The sequence below is a fragment of the Mustela nivalis genome (assembly GCF_964662115.1).
Source record: "Mustela nivalis genome assembly, chromosome: 17".
NCBI lineage: Eukaryota > Metazoa > Chordata > Mammalia > Carnivora > Mustelidae > Mustela > Mustela nivalis.
The window spans coordinates 22,102,987-22,119,912 of NC_139036.1; the positions used below are offsets into that span (position 1 = coordinate 22,102,987).

General features: G+C 34.3%; 1 protein-coding gene across 10 annotated transcripts in view; it reads left to right on the plus strand.

The window, feature by feature from the left end:
- Nucleotides 1–16,926, plus strand: part of NF1 (neurofibromin 1) — a 255,085-nt gene that overhangs the window by 131,152 nt on the left and 107,007 nt on the right. For 6 of the 10 annotated variants that reach the window (XM_082707297.1, XM_082707296.1, XM_082707293.1 and 3 more), the window contains 4 exons: nucleotides 9,258–9,320; nucleotides 13,767–13,925; nucleotides 14,519–14,616; nucleotides 15,692–15,838. In XM_082707297.1, coding sequence (XP_082563423.1) covers nucleotides 9,258–9,320; nucleotides 13,767–13,925; nucleotides 14,519–14,616; nucleotides 15,692–15,838 — 467 coding nt within the window. The remainder of the gene's footprint in view (nucleotides 1–9,257; nucleotides 9,321–13,766; nucleotides 13,926–14,518; nucleotides 14,617–15,691; nucleotides 15,839–16,926) is intronic. The other 4 variants (XM_082707299.1, XM_082707300.1, XM_082707298.1 and 1 more) reach the window with 1 other exon arrangement.

The window sequence follows — 16,926 nt, forward strand, 5'->3', positions numbered from 1 at the left end:
GCTGTTTCAGGCCGCTCTGTGTGAATTATTCCCTCATTGCTATTTATAAAGATGTTTCTGCTGTATCTATTAAAAACAAAACAAAAACAAGCTCACAACCAGAAAACAGTTAACAAAATGGCAATAGTAAGCCCTTTCCCGTCAATAATTACTTTAAGCATAAGTGGATTACATTTTCCCAATTGAATGACATAGAGTGGCTGAATGGATTAAAAAAACAAGATCCAACAACATGCTGCCTACAAGAGATTCCTATTTGCCCTAAAGACACACATAGACTGAGAGTGAGGGATGGAAAAAGTCATTTCAAGCAAATGGTAACCCCAAAACAAAACAAAAAGGCAGGGGTGGCTATACTCATTTCAGACCAAATAGATTTCAAACTAAAAACAGTAAAACGAGACAAAGAAGGTCATTATGTAATGATAAAAAGGGGTTAATACATCCAGAAGATATAATAGTTTATAAGTATTTATGTGCCCCACATTGGAGCACCTAAATATAAAGCAAAAACTAACAGACCTAAAAGAAATGAATAGTAATATATTTAATACAATTAAATCCCCAGTTGGCTGGAGATTTAACATCCCACTCTCAACAGTGGATAGATAGATCATCCAGATAAAGAATAAGGAAACAGCAGATTTGAACAACATTTATGGGCCAAATGGACCTAACAGACATACATCAAATATTCTAACAACAGCGGAATATACATTCTTTTCAAGCATACATGGAACACTTTCTAGGATAGACCATATGTTAGGCCACACAACAAGTCTTAGCAGATTCAAGATTGAAGTTATACCAAGTATCTTCTCTGACCACAGTGTCATGAAGCTAGAATTCAGTTACATGACAAAAACTGGAAAATAGGTAAACGCATGGAAATTAAATACTACACTGAACAATTAATGGATCAAGGAAGAAGTTAAAGGAGGAATAAAAAAGTTTCTTGAGATAAGTGAAAATGGGAACATAATATACCAGAACATGTGGGATGCAGAAAAAAGCAGTCAAAGAGGGACGTTCATCCCAGTAAACCCCTCTTTTAAGAATCAGGAAAGATCCCTTAAATAAGCAACTTCACTCTCTGCCTTAAGGAATTAGAGAAAGCACAAACTGAGTTCAAAGTGAGCAGAAGAAAGGAAATAATAAAGATAAGATCAGAAATAAATAGAAATAACTACAGAACAACAGAACAACAGTAGAAAAGAATAACCAAACTAAGAGTTGGTTCTTTGAAAAGATAACATTGACAAACCTTCAGCTAGACTAACCAAGGAAAAGAGAGGAAGGACTGAAATTAATAAAATCAGAAATGAAAAAGGAGATACCACAACTGATACCAAAGAAATTGGTATGACTATAAGAGGCTATTGTGAAAAACTATATGTCAACAAACTGGACAGCCTAGAAGAAATGGAAAAATTCTTAGAAACATACAACTCACCAAGATTGAGGAAGAAGTAGAAACTCTGAATAGACCAATTACTATAAAATTCTCCCAACAAAGAAAAGCCCAGGACCATCTGGTTTCACTGGTGATTTTACGAAACATTTACAGAAGAATGAACACCAATGCTTTTCAAACTCTTAAAAAAAGCTGAAGAGGAGTGAACACTTTAAATTTATTTTATGAAGCCAGCATTATCCTGATACCCAAACCAGAAAAGGACACTGCTGGAAAAGAAAACTACAGTCCATTTGATATCATTGATGAGTATAGCTGCAGAAATTCTCAATAAATTACTAACAAACTGAATTCAGCAATATATTAAAATGATGATACAGTGGTCAAGTGGGATTTATCCTTGGGTGCAAAGGTGGTTGGATATATGCAATTCAATTAATGTGATACATCACATTAATACAATGAAAGAAAAGAGTCATCCAGTCATCTCAATAAATGCAGAAAAAGTGTTTGCCAGAATTTAACATCCATTCATGATAAAAACTCTTACTAAGTTAGGCATAGAAGGAATATATGTCAACATAATAAAGGCCATAAATGACAACCACACAACTAATGTACTCAGTGGTGAAAGGTTTAAAGCGTTCCCTCAAGTTCAGGAACAAAACAAGGGTGTCTACTCTTAATTGCTCCTATTCAGCATAATACTGAAAGTGCTACCTACAGCAATCAGGTAAGAAAAATAAAAAGTATCAGAATTGGAAAGGAAAAAGTAAAATTGTCTCTATTTGCAGATGACATAATTTTGTATATAGGAAACTCCAATGACAGCCAAAACACAGAGCTAATCAGTGAACTTAGTAAAGTTACAGTATACATAATTACATACAAAAACCAGTAGTATTTCTATACGCTAACAATGAAATTTATTTAAAAAGAAGATCCCATTTACAATAGCATCAAAACAATAGGAATAAATGTAAGGAGGTGAAAGATCTCTGTGCTGGGAACTATGACATTGATGAAAAAAAATTGAAGATACAGATAAATGGGAAAGGTATCCTCTGTTCATGGATTGGAAGGATTAATTGTTTAAATATGAATGCTACCAAAAGCCATCTATAGATTCAGAGTAATCGCTATCAAGTCTCCAATGGCATTTTTGACAGAAATAGAAAAAAATACTCCTAAAATTTGTATGGCACCACAAAAGACCCCACATAGCCAAAGCAGTCCTGAGCAAGAAGAAAGAAAGAGGCAGTACACTTCTGATTTAAAGCTATAGTCATCAGAACAGTATGTATTGGCATAAAAAGAGACAATTGGCCAGTGGAACAGAATCAAGAGCCCAGAAATAAAGCCTAGCATATATAGTTCAACTAATATTGAACCAAGAATACTCAATGGGATTGGGATCACTCAGTACTCATACGGAAAAGAATGAAACTAGAGCCATCTTACATCCTCACACAGATTAACTCAAAATGGGTTAAAGATTTAAATGTAAGACTTGGAACTGAAACCATGAAACTACTAGAAGAAAACAAAGGGATAAAGCTTCTTGTCATGGGTCTTGGTAATGATTTTTTGGAGGTGACACCTACAGCACAACAAACTCAAAAATAAACCAGTGGGGCTACATTAAACTAGAAAGCTTCGGCACAGCAAGCACACCATTAACACAGTGAAAAGACAACCTATGGAGTGGGAAAGTGTTCAATACCAAAAAAAACCGCCCACAAAAACCCACCTCAATTTAAAAAGTGGACACTTGCCAATAGACCTTTTTCTGAAGAAGTTAGATAAAAGGCCAAGAGATAGGTGGAAAGATGCTCAGCATCACTAGTCATTAGGGAAATGCAACTTAGAAACCACAGTGAGGTAGCACCTCAAACCTGAATTAGAATGGCCACCATCCAAAAAACTAGAGATAACAAATGCTGACATGCATAGAGAAAAATGGGAACCCCTGTGCACTTTGTTGCAGTTGTAAGTTGCTATAGCTAATATGGAAAAGAGTATGGAAAAATCCTCAAAAAATTAAAAATAGAACTACCATATCATTCAGCAGTTCCAGTTCTGGGGACATACTAAAATGAAAATAGTAACTCGAAAAGATATTTGCATCCCCGTGTTCATAGCCACATTACTTAGAATAGCCAAGACATGGAAACAACCCAAGTGTCCATCACCAGATGAATGAATCAAAAGAATTGTGGGTGTATGCATAATGGAATATTAATCAGCCATACAAAATTACTCATAATTTGTAATCATGTACATGGCCCTTGAAGGTATCATGCAAAGTGAAAAAAGTCAGAGACATACTGTATGATTTCAATTATATGTGGAATCTTAAAAAGAAAAAAACAAAACTCATGGAAAAAGAGATAAGAGGTGAAGGTTGGAGGCAGAGGAAATTGGAGGAAAGTGGTCAAGTGGATTTTGGAAGTGGCATTGACTTTGACTTGACATAAAAGGGAATAGCTACTGACTGCTGCCTGGTTACATGACTTAGTAGATTTTATTAGAAATTCTTCGTGTGGTTGTCATCCTAAAGGAAAATTTTTTTTGTATCATCAGCAAACTTGGAGTCCAATTTGAGACCATGATTCTGAAAAGGTAAAAGGAACAAGGCTTGGCACTTTTTAAGTTCTTAGGAAAATATTTAATGAAGGAATAAAAATTTCCCATCCATTCCACCCAAGTAAACAAGATTTGTGCCAGGTTTTATAGGAAGGGAGGGAGGTAGTGAAAATAAATCAGAAAATGGAGTGAGGTGATCACTTGTGGCTTATTAAACTCTATGTGTTGTGCTCTTGAAAGCACTCCATAATAAAATATACTGTATTATAACAGACCTGAATTATCATAATATTTCACATAAAATTATTCTCTTTAAGAATATTATTTAAATATTCTGTTAGTGGGTTGTTTTGAAGTGTTGGAGAAGTTTATTGTTGGGAGTACTATAGAATAAAAGTGCTATATTTATAAATAAGGTTTAGTTTTTTAATAAGTGAATGATAACAGGGAATTTTACATTTATTAATTAAAAGAAAGAAAAAAAGCTTTTATCTTCAGTTATTCTTTCATTGAGTCTCCTACCAAAAGTAGTTTTTCCCCTTAGTTTGCTTTTTTATCCATCTTTCTTCTTCTGGCTTTCTTTTGCCCTTTTGACTTAGGCAATAACATAATGGTACCTTTGTACTTTTGTGTTCTGCTGGGAGGGGTAGTAGTTCATTATTTCCTCGAGTAAATATGGCTCCTGCTTTGGGACTTACTTGGAAAATTTTGAAAGCTAAGTGAGGTTATTGCTAGGTACTAAACTTCTCTGAGTGTTAGTTCCCTTTTCTTGAGCTTATATTTTTTGACTCTTAAGCCTTTTTAGAATCATGCTTTAACCAGGTCTCTTATTTTGTATGTCCCCTTACTTAGTGGACTAGCTTAAGATTATGTAGGGATAGCCAACTGTGAACATGTGTTAAATTTATAATTGAGACATTTTCTCAGGTACTTTATTTCTACTTTTCCTCCTCATAGTTTTTGAAGACAGGTTTCCCCTGCTATCCCAAAGTAGCGTTCCTGTGAAATCTTTTATAAGCCAAAATGGCATAAAGGAAAGAAGCAATTACCGTTAATTTATATGGGACATTTTTTAGTATTCCCAGACCTCCAAAACAACCAACCAAATCATGCCAAATAACACAAATTACCTAAAATAACATTAACGTATAGTAAAAACAGGAATAATATGATAAATACACAGTCCGTATAGAGTATAAATAATTTATGTACTGTGTAGTTTCAGCTTTACCAGAATTGGGATGACAGCAAGCACACCAGAGGGCTGACAGGTGGTGATGGTGGTGTTTTAGGCTGGGGTGTTGGAGGTTGGGTGGTGAGAGGTAGAGTAGTATAGAGTATAGGAGGGAGAGGAAGAGTGTCATCTATTAACATCTCATCATTGTCTAAATCCATCAGTGCAAGCAGGTCACTAACGTTTGTACCTTCTTCTGTGTCTGCCTGCCTCGATGTCAAAGGCTGAGGTTCATCGTCTGCTGTGGCTACTGTGGCTGGTGTGGAAAGCTTGAAATACGACAGTATGCTCAACTGCTTAGCCTCTCAGATTTTTCTATGCTACAGTTATTTGTAGGCATTCAAGACATTCTGTAAACCTGCCCCTAAACCTACGTGCCCTTTCAAAATTAAAGTCATACTTTCCTGCAGTCACGGCAGCACTGTCCATCGTCACAAAAATCTCACGTGCTTCACGTTCAGTTCCTGAATAAACTTCTGGGCCGTTCACTAGTGTTGAATGTGGATTGGTGTTCTTTGCTCATGCAATGGCATCAGCTCTTCATCTGTCAGTTCTTGATCATGGGATGCCATGGGGTCTTCATCAGTTTCCACAAACCAAGCCTCCTTAGCTGAAGTCAGTATTGCTGTATTTATTGTTGTTGGTTTGAATCATTTAAAATTGTTTCCTGCTTCAGGAGACCATCCTCTCAGCACCATTTCACATCCAGAACGTGTTAACTTATCAAGAGCACCTTCAAAGTTGGTGATTGCCAGTTTTATATTGTAGTCTTTCCAGATCCCGGGTGTACATGCTTTGGAATTGGCTTCTCTGTCAAATGCACTTACTGTGAGATGCATCACGTTTTGCATATAGGAAGCCTTAATTGTGGTGAGTAGGCCTAGGACCCATGGTTGTATCAAGAACATCATATTTGGTAGGAAGAACACACAGGAATGTTATTGCCATACTCCGTAATGCCAGGTGGATGAGCAGCACGGTTTTCAACAATCAAAAGACACCTATTACCAAGGTTATTTTCTTTACGGTATTTTCAACAAAAGGACTAATGTACTCATGTGCTTCGAAAAAAATCACTTGGATATTCCAACTGCTTGGATGTGAATGAAACACAAGAAGTAGTCTTTTTTTTTTTTTTTTTTTTTTTAAAGATTTTATTTATTTATTTTACAGAGAGAAATCACAAGTAGATGGAGACGCAGGCAGAGAGAGAGAGAGGGAAGCAGGCTCCCTGCTGAGCAGAGAGCCCGATGCGGGGCTCGATCCCAGGACCCTGAGATCATGACCTGAGCCGAAGGCAGTGGCTTAACCCACTGAGCCACCCAGGCGCCCCAAGAAGTAGTCTTATGAGTGCCTTTGAGTGCCCTTAGGTTTTCTGGTGGTATGCTAGTAGAGGCCTAAGTATAGCATCACCAGTTGTGTTAATAGTGGGCATCAAACCTGTCCTTTGCTGCCTTGTGTCCCTTAGTCTGCTTTTTTTCTATTGAAATAAATGTCTTGCTCAGCAATTTTTCCAATCATAAATTGAAGTTAAACACTTGCTTGTATGATTGTTTTTGCTATGATTGTTTTTGCCGGTTCTGGGACTTTTTCAGTAGCTTTAGTATCAGCTGAAGCACTCTCTCTAGTACCCTTAGAGCTATGCAGCTACCCTTACCTCAAAACTGATCAGACCACCCATGTGTACCTTTAAATTATACTTTTACAGCACTTTGGTCATCGTTGTCCAATACTTTGTTTCAGCTTACTAAAAAAAATTAATCTCTCCTGCAGTGTAAGATAACTTAACGGAACACCATGCTTTGCTCACCCATCAATCCACTCAAGCAGTAGACTTTCCGTTGCATCCATTTCCGGATGCTGAATAAAAGAGACCACTTTTCTACTGGCAGAACCAGTTAGTAACCTCAGCAACTTTCAAGATTCTTTCTCTCTGAGTCAGCAGTATGAAGGGTGGATGTTGGCAAATTCAGTGTACACATGGTGTCTTTAATGTGCCACAATTGAAGTGCTTAATTGCATTCAGCTTTATACCAAGTTTAACACCTTACAAACTCCTAGGCTTTCCTGATACCCTAGGACACATCTTGCTAACGGATAAAATAAATTGAGATAAAGCACAGATAAATAAAATCCGTTATTTAACGGATAAAATAAATCAAGATAAAGCACGATACTCAGAGGCAAGTTCAAAGCTGTGGCAACTTGAAGCTGAGATGCTGAGTGTAGCTCCTGGGGAAGGATCTTGGCAGCCACTTGCTGGTTGGGGTGTGTGCTGCCTCTCTAATGGCTTGCTGCAGAATGAGCACTGATTGCAATAGTCGCTTTTTGCTACTTTCCCTGTAAAAGCAAAAGCCTCTTTGGGTTCCTTTCAGTTAGCAGAAATAGGTACTAAGTTAGGTCTTTTGTGAAAGCGAACTTTTGAAAAGCTGGAGATACCTATGATGAGAAAACAGTTACCAGAATGGATTTCCTCCTAGTTATGGTGAGAGAATTCTGAGAAGGAGCTAAATATTATGATTCGAAGCAAATGCCATATTTTCCTCAGTAAATCTGCTTCTCCAAACCAAAGTAGTTTACACTAATTTTTTAAGTCGGTAAGAGCAAATTATATACCATAATTGAAAAAAGTTGCATGAAACTGCATTTTAGTGATCTGTTTGGTTACCAGTACTTTTGTATATAGTCTAAAGTTTGAACCAAAGACCCTTAAGGAAAGGATGGTGTCGTCTTGTTTTACTGCTATTTCTGATGCATAGGATGATATCTAGCATGTTGGATGCACAATTACTCCTTGGATGGATGCGTGGGTGGATGGATGGATGAATGGATGGACAAACAAATATCAAAGTAACTTTAAGGTTATGGTGCTGAATGCACTGAATTCCTAGAATAAAATTCCATGAATGGTGGATTTAACTTGGCTTTAAATATACTAAAAATTGTGCTTAGTCTACACCAACCAGGAGTCTTAATTTAAAAGTTAAAAGAACTCTGGCCTAGGGGTGGCTGGGTGGCTCACTCAGTTAAGAATCTGATTCTTGGTCTCAGCTTGGTCTTGATCTCAGGATGGTGAGTTGAAGCCCCATGTTTAAGCTCCATGCTGGGTGTGGAGCCTAATTTAAAAATAATACGTGTGTGTAGATATGGTATGATATATGATACGAAAGAACTATTTGGCTTAGAAGGAACTCAGAGCTGTGGTGGTTTTTTGTTTTGTTTCGTTTTGTTTTCCTTTTTGGTGTTTTGATACATTCTGGTAGTCAAATATGTGAAAAATTTTAAGTGGGCTTATAGTTTTACTCTATATTTTCTCTGCAGTTTCTTCACTTTAATATTAATTAATGCTTATTTCTAGTTGAGCTGGTAACATTCTTCTTCCAAATGTTGCAGAACTTTTAACCTCCTCTGATTAGAACTTCTTCAGGAAGTAGCCTGCAAACAGAAAAAATATGTGAAAGTTTAAGAGACTCTTTCTTAAGAGATTTTTGATTCATAATCCCTAAAGTGAATTTAACCATTATATTTAGCCATTTAATGTTTATTTTTTAAATCAGTAGGTCTAAATTAAATGCCAGCTACTGAAAAAAGAACTTTAAGTCAATTGAAGGATACACAGAGAAGTATTTATGAAGAAAAAATTATGTAGACACATAGAAGTGTTTTGAGTGTGTGATCTACTTGCAATGAACATCTTACTTGAAATTTATCAAAAGCTAGGAATTAAATGTAGATCTTAAATATCCTCAAATTTACTTGGGGAGAACTTTTCTGTGATTTATAGCCAGAAATAGTAGATATGATTGTCTCAACATTTCTTGCTGTTTATTTAGTGCTTGGCTTAAAAATGTAATAAAAATTAAAATCCAGAAATAAAATTCATCCCTCAAAATCGATTTCTAATTTTTGTTGATTCCATTTGTGTTACATTTGATCATGTAATTTTATGTACAAGCCAACATTGTTTTTGTTGCTGTATGTAGTTGGTGCTGTGACTTGTTTGTGCTCATCTCTGTTCTGTAGGCAACTTGCCACTCCCTACTGAATAAAGCTACAGTAAAAGAAAAAAAGGAAAACAAAAAATCAGTAAGTTTGGAGAACTTTTTATTAGCTGTTTCTTTCAAAGCAAAACAAAAATCTTTTGCTGTTTGTTGAGAACATCTTCACTTCAGCCTATTTGACCTTCACTGTAAAATCATTCTACTAATTCTGGCACAAAATAGCTTTCATTTCAATTAACCCTGGAATTAAGTTACATCAAAACATTCTCTGTGTTCCTTTGGTTTGATTTATCCCAAAGGCATTTTGGGGGCATTTGTTGCATTGGATATCCCTGGTCTAATTTTATTATTGTTATGTTTAAAAATTATAAATGAATGCAAAAGAAACTTAATTTCAAGGCCTTAGGAAATGCTGACTCTCTTCATTCTTGCTTCTTGTTGCAGGTAATGTGAGTGGTTTCTTTTCCTAGAGGTGAAAGTTTTTCTTCATTGTTAGAAGTATATGGAGGGCGAAAAAAAAGTTTATGGAGGGAGTGTGTCACTTTGTAAATCTTACCTAAAGATTTCAATTTTTTACTCCTTTTATTTTTATCTAAACAATCTCAGGCAGAATCTTGATATTTGTGCTTAGATTATAACAATCCTAATGGTAAACCTTTACCTTAAGAGAAAGTCATTATTAAACAATTGGGATTGAGAATATAATACTTTTGAAATAAAGGAAAACTCGGTGATTCCATTATTTGTAGAGAAACACCTCATTTTGCTAACATGGTAAGAATATACTGCCTGTTTCTATGAACCTGCTCTAATTAAGGGAAGAAAATTACAGTAATCATTATTTTTTCTTCCCCATGAGTAGAATTTGTTCCTAATATGCATTCATTTTGAATTTGCCATTATCACTATGACTTATCAGGCTGAGTATTAATCTTTGTTTGTATAATCCTAATGATTTTAGAGAAAGATGTAAAAAAAAAAACCTTTAGGAGTCATGTAAGTAGTTTACATACAAAGGTAAAATTTAAAATATACATTTGGTTTCATCTTTCATTCTTTGTCTAAAGCTTGACACATAATAAATTCCTGTTTCAAATTCAGAACTAAATTAAAATTTAGACACCTACGCTTTTAATGTGCATTTGAGATTTTGAGTATGTTAATTAAGTTTGGTCAGCTGTGAGCAAATGCATTGGATTAGATGGCTGTCTTGCTTAAAAACATTTCTTTCTAATGCTTCTAATTCTCAGCGTATGTGGGTTTAACATATATACACCATCACTGTTGGAATTTACTATTTCTAACACTCTTGTTCAGTGTTTTACTAATGGCATTGTGTAGTATATCACATAAATTAAAATTCCAGCTCTCTGTATTTCTCTAAGAGCATGTTTTCTAGCCTCCTAACACTGCATTTTTTTAATTAAGATTTTGTCTAAAAGTATTCTTTGAAATGTTATTTTCTACTAGTGTTATTTTCAGATTTTTTTTTTGTTTCTGGGTAATGCTGAGTTTTGAAATATATTTCTCAGCACAGGTGTTATGAGGTCCTCATGGAAACAAAGGGAAACTAATTGGTAATATGCGGTATTTTAGAATGTATTCCAAAGTATGGAGACAATATAGTCATCATAAATTTAAAATATTGGTTTATGCAGTTGTTGGGTTAAGAATCTAATGATCTTTAAAAAGCAAGCTCTTTGGGGGGGGGTGTATGTGTAATGGATTGGAATATGTAAAATAGAGAAGGTCCTGGCTCTTGGTTTATTAGCTGTGTAGTTATATTATACATAATTCCATTTATTCTACTCAAACATATAATGTATAATTAGATCTCCTTTGAGAAGTTTACTGTCTACCTCATTCAGGTAATCAAGCATGTGTGGGTAGTGATCCTCTTGCTGTTGTAAAGTTTATGACTATTTATTTGTACCATGTTGTTCAGATTTTACTAAGGGAAGTAACAAGAACATTTTTCTGATAACTGGTTTTAGCATACAGACTAGCCCAACTTTGACCATTTATGGAGAATGTGTTTGGGATCTAAATTAGATTTTTCTAGATTAAAAATAAAAAACCCCACTTGAGTATGTATACTATGAAGTAAAATTACATTGATGTTCATTAATGGTGATATAAAAAGAACTATTTTTATAAATTGTCTCATGAAACTTGTTATACAGCATTTTTATTGATTCTGTGTGTTTCTGAGGTATGGGTCCTTTGAGTTTTGACAAGAATTAATTTTGAAGATGTGGAGGATAGTAGAGATGTAGTACTTTTCAGAAGTTTGACAATATTCTCCCTTTGGGAAATAATTATCGCAGATTTTCATTAAATTCTGAGGTTGAATAGTATTAAGTATAAATCAGGTATAAATGTGAGTTACACATTAAAATTTTTTTGTTCTAGACAAAACTAATAAGTAGCATCTTTAAAAAATGTGCTGGTTTTTATGAGGTACTTTCACAGCAGGTTAGTATTTTATAAATGGTTCTTGGAAACCAAATGATGTCTTTTAATTTTTTAAAAGCTGTTATAGAATTTTAGTGGATTAAACTGAATATATGCTTATTCTTTTAAAACAACCTATTTGAAATTAAATATAAAGCAGTTTTTAGTCCTCTTCTTGCTAACTCATTCCTTAAAGCTTTAAAATTCTGTAGGCTTGTTGATTAGTTTCTTCTGTTTCAAGATTAAAATTTGGGAGTTCTAAAAGAACCACTCCGTAGCAGTGGTGGTCCCTGAACATTCTGAAATTGTATGAAAAATTTTGTCTGCATAAATGTATATATTCATTTTTCTCTTCCTACATCCCAAAAGGTTAAATACCGTACCAGAGTGGTAAAAACACTGGAATTTTCTTCTTAATTTTATTTCTAAAACTGTATTTCAGCCAAAAATAATTCTCAAACAGTATTTGGGTTTTCAAGCTATTCTAGTAAGGCTGCTATATTTAGCCATCTGCACCAGCTTCCTCTTAAATGTAAGGTTGTCCTTCATGCAGTAGCACTCAGAGGACTTTAAGACGAAAGCTTCCCAAGCTGCATAGTATAAATGAAGATGAGAATATATTAGTACAACTATTGTCTGTTATCACCTCTTACAGGGATATTCTTCGGCTTAAAAAATCATTCTCTGGAATCTTACATTTATGAATTCTCTGTCGGATATGGTAGAAGATTATTTAGAGATCTTGGGTAGTGGAAAAGAAAGAAGACATTAAAAATATACACCACATGAAACACTAAAAGGCATAGAAAGAAATGAAATAATCCTTATTCTTCCCAGAGTTAATTGGGAGTCAGTGACAAGAGGTATTACTTTATTAAGGCATCATAAAGTAAACTAGAGTTATATGAGATTCTGCACATAAATCCCATTTTCTCATTTTCCCCCAATATCCTCTGAAATGTGAGTTTGTCCCTAGAATCTTTGAATATTGCATGGAGTGCTGTGGCTTTGCTGCCATAGCCACCACTGGTTTAAGCAGCAGTTAGCTACACTAAGCAAGAGCATTTACAGATTAATATGTTACAAAAGTGTTCTTGAAAAATAAATATACGTTCTTGGGAAAAAAAAATGAGTTTTAGAATAATCTGATTTTATATGTTAACTTAAAACAGGAGTCACTGAAAAGAGATGGATGCTGAGCTGGTGGCCTAACACTTTCCCCAGTCTAATGTGCCTATTACTTTACCTTCAAGATAGAATGTTTTATAAAAAGAAAGAGAAAAGAAATAATTTTAAATATTCGACTCATGTTTTTCAGTGTGGGCAACTTCTTCTTGTTTCCTTAACTTTTTTTTATTTGACAGAATTATACCCTGAGGTACACAAAAGGGTCCTTTTTTCTGCTGGTGGGATCCTTTTTTCTTTTAGGTCCCCAAGAATTCCTGTTCCTCCATGATTTAAATAATAGGTCCTTATCTTATAACAAATTCTGAGGAAGAAAATGAACTGGCAGTAATGTTACTTGTAAGTAAGTTTTTTCTCTTGATAGGAATCTAAATAACTTTAGTGTGTGGCAAGCATTTTACTCAAGATACTCAGTTGTACCAGGTATACAACAAAATGTAAGTATTTACTATTAGATATTGGATGTTTGGGGGTATGCTGTTGCAAACTTAGCCTTGTCTTGTAAGAGTTGACCGCTCTCTCATGTCTGTTAATCTTAGTAAAATATGATAATCGTTGTGTGAAAATTTGGTCTGCTTTTGTTACTTATCAAACTTGCAGTATAAACAACGATGACAAATGTAAGATCTTTTTTCAGGTCTCTCCTATGCAACTCATTCATGAGGTTCTTCTTTCTCCTTAGATGTCTTTGTCGTCCTTTAAAAGGATGGAGGGCAAGAATTGGGGATAAACTTTATTTACTGATGTTTTGGGAGTTAAGAAAAAATAGAAATGTCGTTTACAAGGGTTGATCTATTCAGTTTTTGTGCGAAAGTTTGACCCTTGAGCTTTTTCTTCCCATTTCCTTTTTAAATTCAAACCATATAGTCAATTTTCAACTCCTTGTTTTTAGGTGGTTAGCCAGCGTTTCCCTCAGAACAGCATCGGTGCAGTGGGAAGTGCCATGTTCCTCAGATTTATCAATCCTGCCATTGTCTCACCATATGAAGCAGGGATTTTAGATAAAAAGCCACCACCTAGAATTGAAAGGGGCTTGAAGTTAATGTCAAAGGTGAAAAATTATTTTGATAATCTATTTAAAATTCCTCTTCCAACTAGATTTTCTGTTTTTCATATTTATTGTACTTACACTTGAATTGAGTTTTAAAATGGCCTGTGGTTCTCACTTATATGCTTTTGTTTTATTTTTATTTGTTAAATTACAAAGGAATTTACTAGACTGATACCTGATGGACCTTATTATCATGGGAAAATAATCTTAGCAAATGTCTTCTGAAGATAGTTTTCTATGTATTTATTCTGGAAATTCTGAAATGGAGGCTGTATGATTTTTTTAAATTAAGAAAGACATTAAAATTGTTAATATGTATAATATTTACATATGTTTACATATATTTACATATATGATTTTTATTAAAGATATTTTAATATGTATATATGTTTACATATATTTACATATATACTTACATATGTATATGTATAGTAATTATATATGGGAAAGAACAGTAACAACACCTAGTATTTCTAGAATGTGTAATAATTTAATCACCACTAGAAATTGTATCAATTAGTACTTTTTAAAGAATATATGAATGTGTACACTTCATACAATGATCTGATTTATAACCCTGTTCCATTGTTTAGATACTTCAGAGTATTGCCAATCATGTTCTATTCACAAAAGAAGAACATATGCGGCCTTTTAATGATTTTGTGAAAAGCAACTTTGATGCAGCACGGAGGTAGGATTGCTCTATTTGACTCCAGTACTGTCAGTTTCATTTAAGTCTGTTGCCCACCCTGTACCAGGTCTACATGAAGCTTTTGTGTAGGTTTTTGCCTCTTTCCTCTCTAGGTCAAGAGCAGAGTTAATCTTTTGTTATATAAGAGACAGTGGCTAAATAAATCCATATTCTTTATAATTTAATAGTGATTTCCGTATTTGAAAACCAGCAGGGAGTTTTGACACATCTGTTAAAGGATTTGAGGTTGCTACAATATGGAGGAGAGGAAGAAGAAAAAGATTCCTTCTAGTACAAACTAAAACCAAAATGTATACATAATGCATAATAGCATATAATGACAGTTTTTTTTTTTTTTTTATGTTGAGTTTGAGTTGTGTTTATCTGTAAATAGGGATAATACTTTTTGCTTACCTGAGTGTGGACTTTAAAGTATCAAGTGAGATAGCATATGAGAAAGTACTTTGTAAATATAAGTTAAGGTCCAGAATTCTTTTTCTATTATGTGAAACTAATTGATCTCATAGTCTGAGCTAGACGTGTACAACTCTGTCTTCCAGTTTTTCATTATGGTTCATATCAATTTCTTTGTAGCTGGAGTTCAAAAGACATATTGTTGGACTGCAAGCGATATTGGAGAGAAAAGCAAATGTCAGCATAGGATTCATATTCTAGCAGATTGACCACCCATAGAAAGTGAAGAGAACAAAAGTTATACTCCTGGCTCTGACCTGATAGGCTGTATGACTTGGGGAGGTCTTTCTTTTGTCTTGTCTTGGTCTCTGTTTCCTTATCTATAAAGTACTGGCTTCAATCCAAAGTCTTATCCATCTAAATTTTGTTGTGGTTTGACTTTAAAACCTACTCTGAAGCCAAAGCCAGGTATTAGAAATGGAAAGCCAACTTTCTCCTTTTCTCCTCGTTTTGTTTTATGACAGTCATGTGTGAATAATGTCTTAATCCTCCATACTTCTAATCTCAGTTATTTTACAAAATTACTTCATATGAATTTAATTCAAACATGGATATGGGTGTATCTGGTTTTAAAAATTCTAATGATTTTATACTTTTTAAGGTTTTTCCTTGATATAGCATCTGATTGTCCTACAAGTGATGCAGTAAATCATAGTCTTTCCTTCATCAGTGATGGCAATGTGCTTGCTTTACATCGTCTGCTCTGGAACAATCAAGAGAAAATTGGCCAGTATCTTTCTAGCAACAGGTAGGGTTTCAGAGTCATGAGATTTTGAAAACTTTTAGCTTTAATTTATAAAAACAATTTGGTCCTGAATAATGCTTTTTATTTTGCATCTGCTCAGAGTAAGAACTGGTTTGAAAAGAGAAATGTAGAACTCTAGACTCTCTTCAAAAATAAATAGGCAAAGGGTTCATTCAATATTAAATGATCTATAAGCCTGCCTCGGTGATACATACTTTTTTTTTTTTTTTTTTTTAAAGTTTAAGCCGAGAAATTACAAATTAGCCCTTTGGGTTTTTTTCTGGTTTGCGAAACATTAAACGTGGAGAAGTTTAAATTTACTAGAAGCTCAAATGAGTATTGGCATCTGAATTTGAAGAGTAGCTCATTCTTGGGAATATAATAATTAAAACATTGCCAGTGTTCTATTTGTGATAACTCTCAAGTATATGCAAATAAGGCTTTATGCAGAAAACCCTCAGTAACTAAAAAGGGTCAACTTCGGTATTGTTTTATTAGCTGTTCCTAGTTAAAGTCTTTGTGGCCTGAATCACTTGCTATCCTTTCTAGTTGTGTATGTTTATAAAGGATCCATGTTCCTATGTGTGAGGAGTTCTCTTACTCAATGTAAAATGAGTCCAGAAAATCTTAAATGCTAATAAAAATGGTTTATTCATTAATGGGAGCGTTAGAAAACCATGAAGCTAAAGTTAACTAATTAGGAGATGGTGGTTTAAAAAAGAGAACATTTTAATCCTTCATGAATTGTTAATGGATTAAAGTGATACGGGCATGACTGATATGTGCCCTAATAGAGGAAGACTGAACATGCTTTATCTGTGTCACCCTAAAATAAACTGTGTAGCCTTTAAATGCAAACATTCATTTCTCTTACATAATTCACATACATAATTGTGTAGTTTGATGCTACAGTTTTTTTTTTTAATTCAGTTGTCTTAAAAAAATACACATTCTAAACATACATAAGAGTATAGGCTATAATATAATAGAGACCCATGTCTACTGTCTAACTTTGACATTAGTTTGCTGTTTTACTTTAAATTTTTATAACATTTTATTTCTTGGGGGGAAAAGATACAACTTCCCTCTAG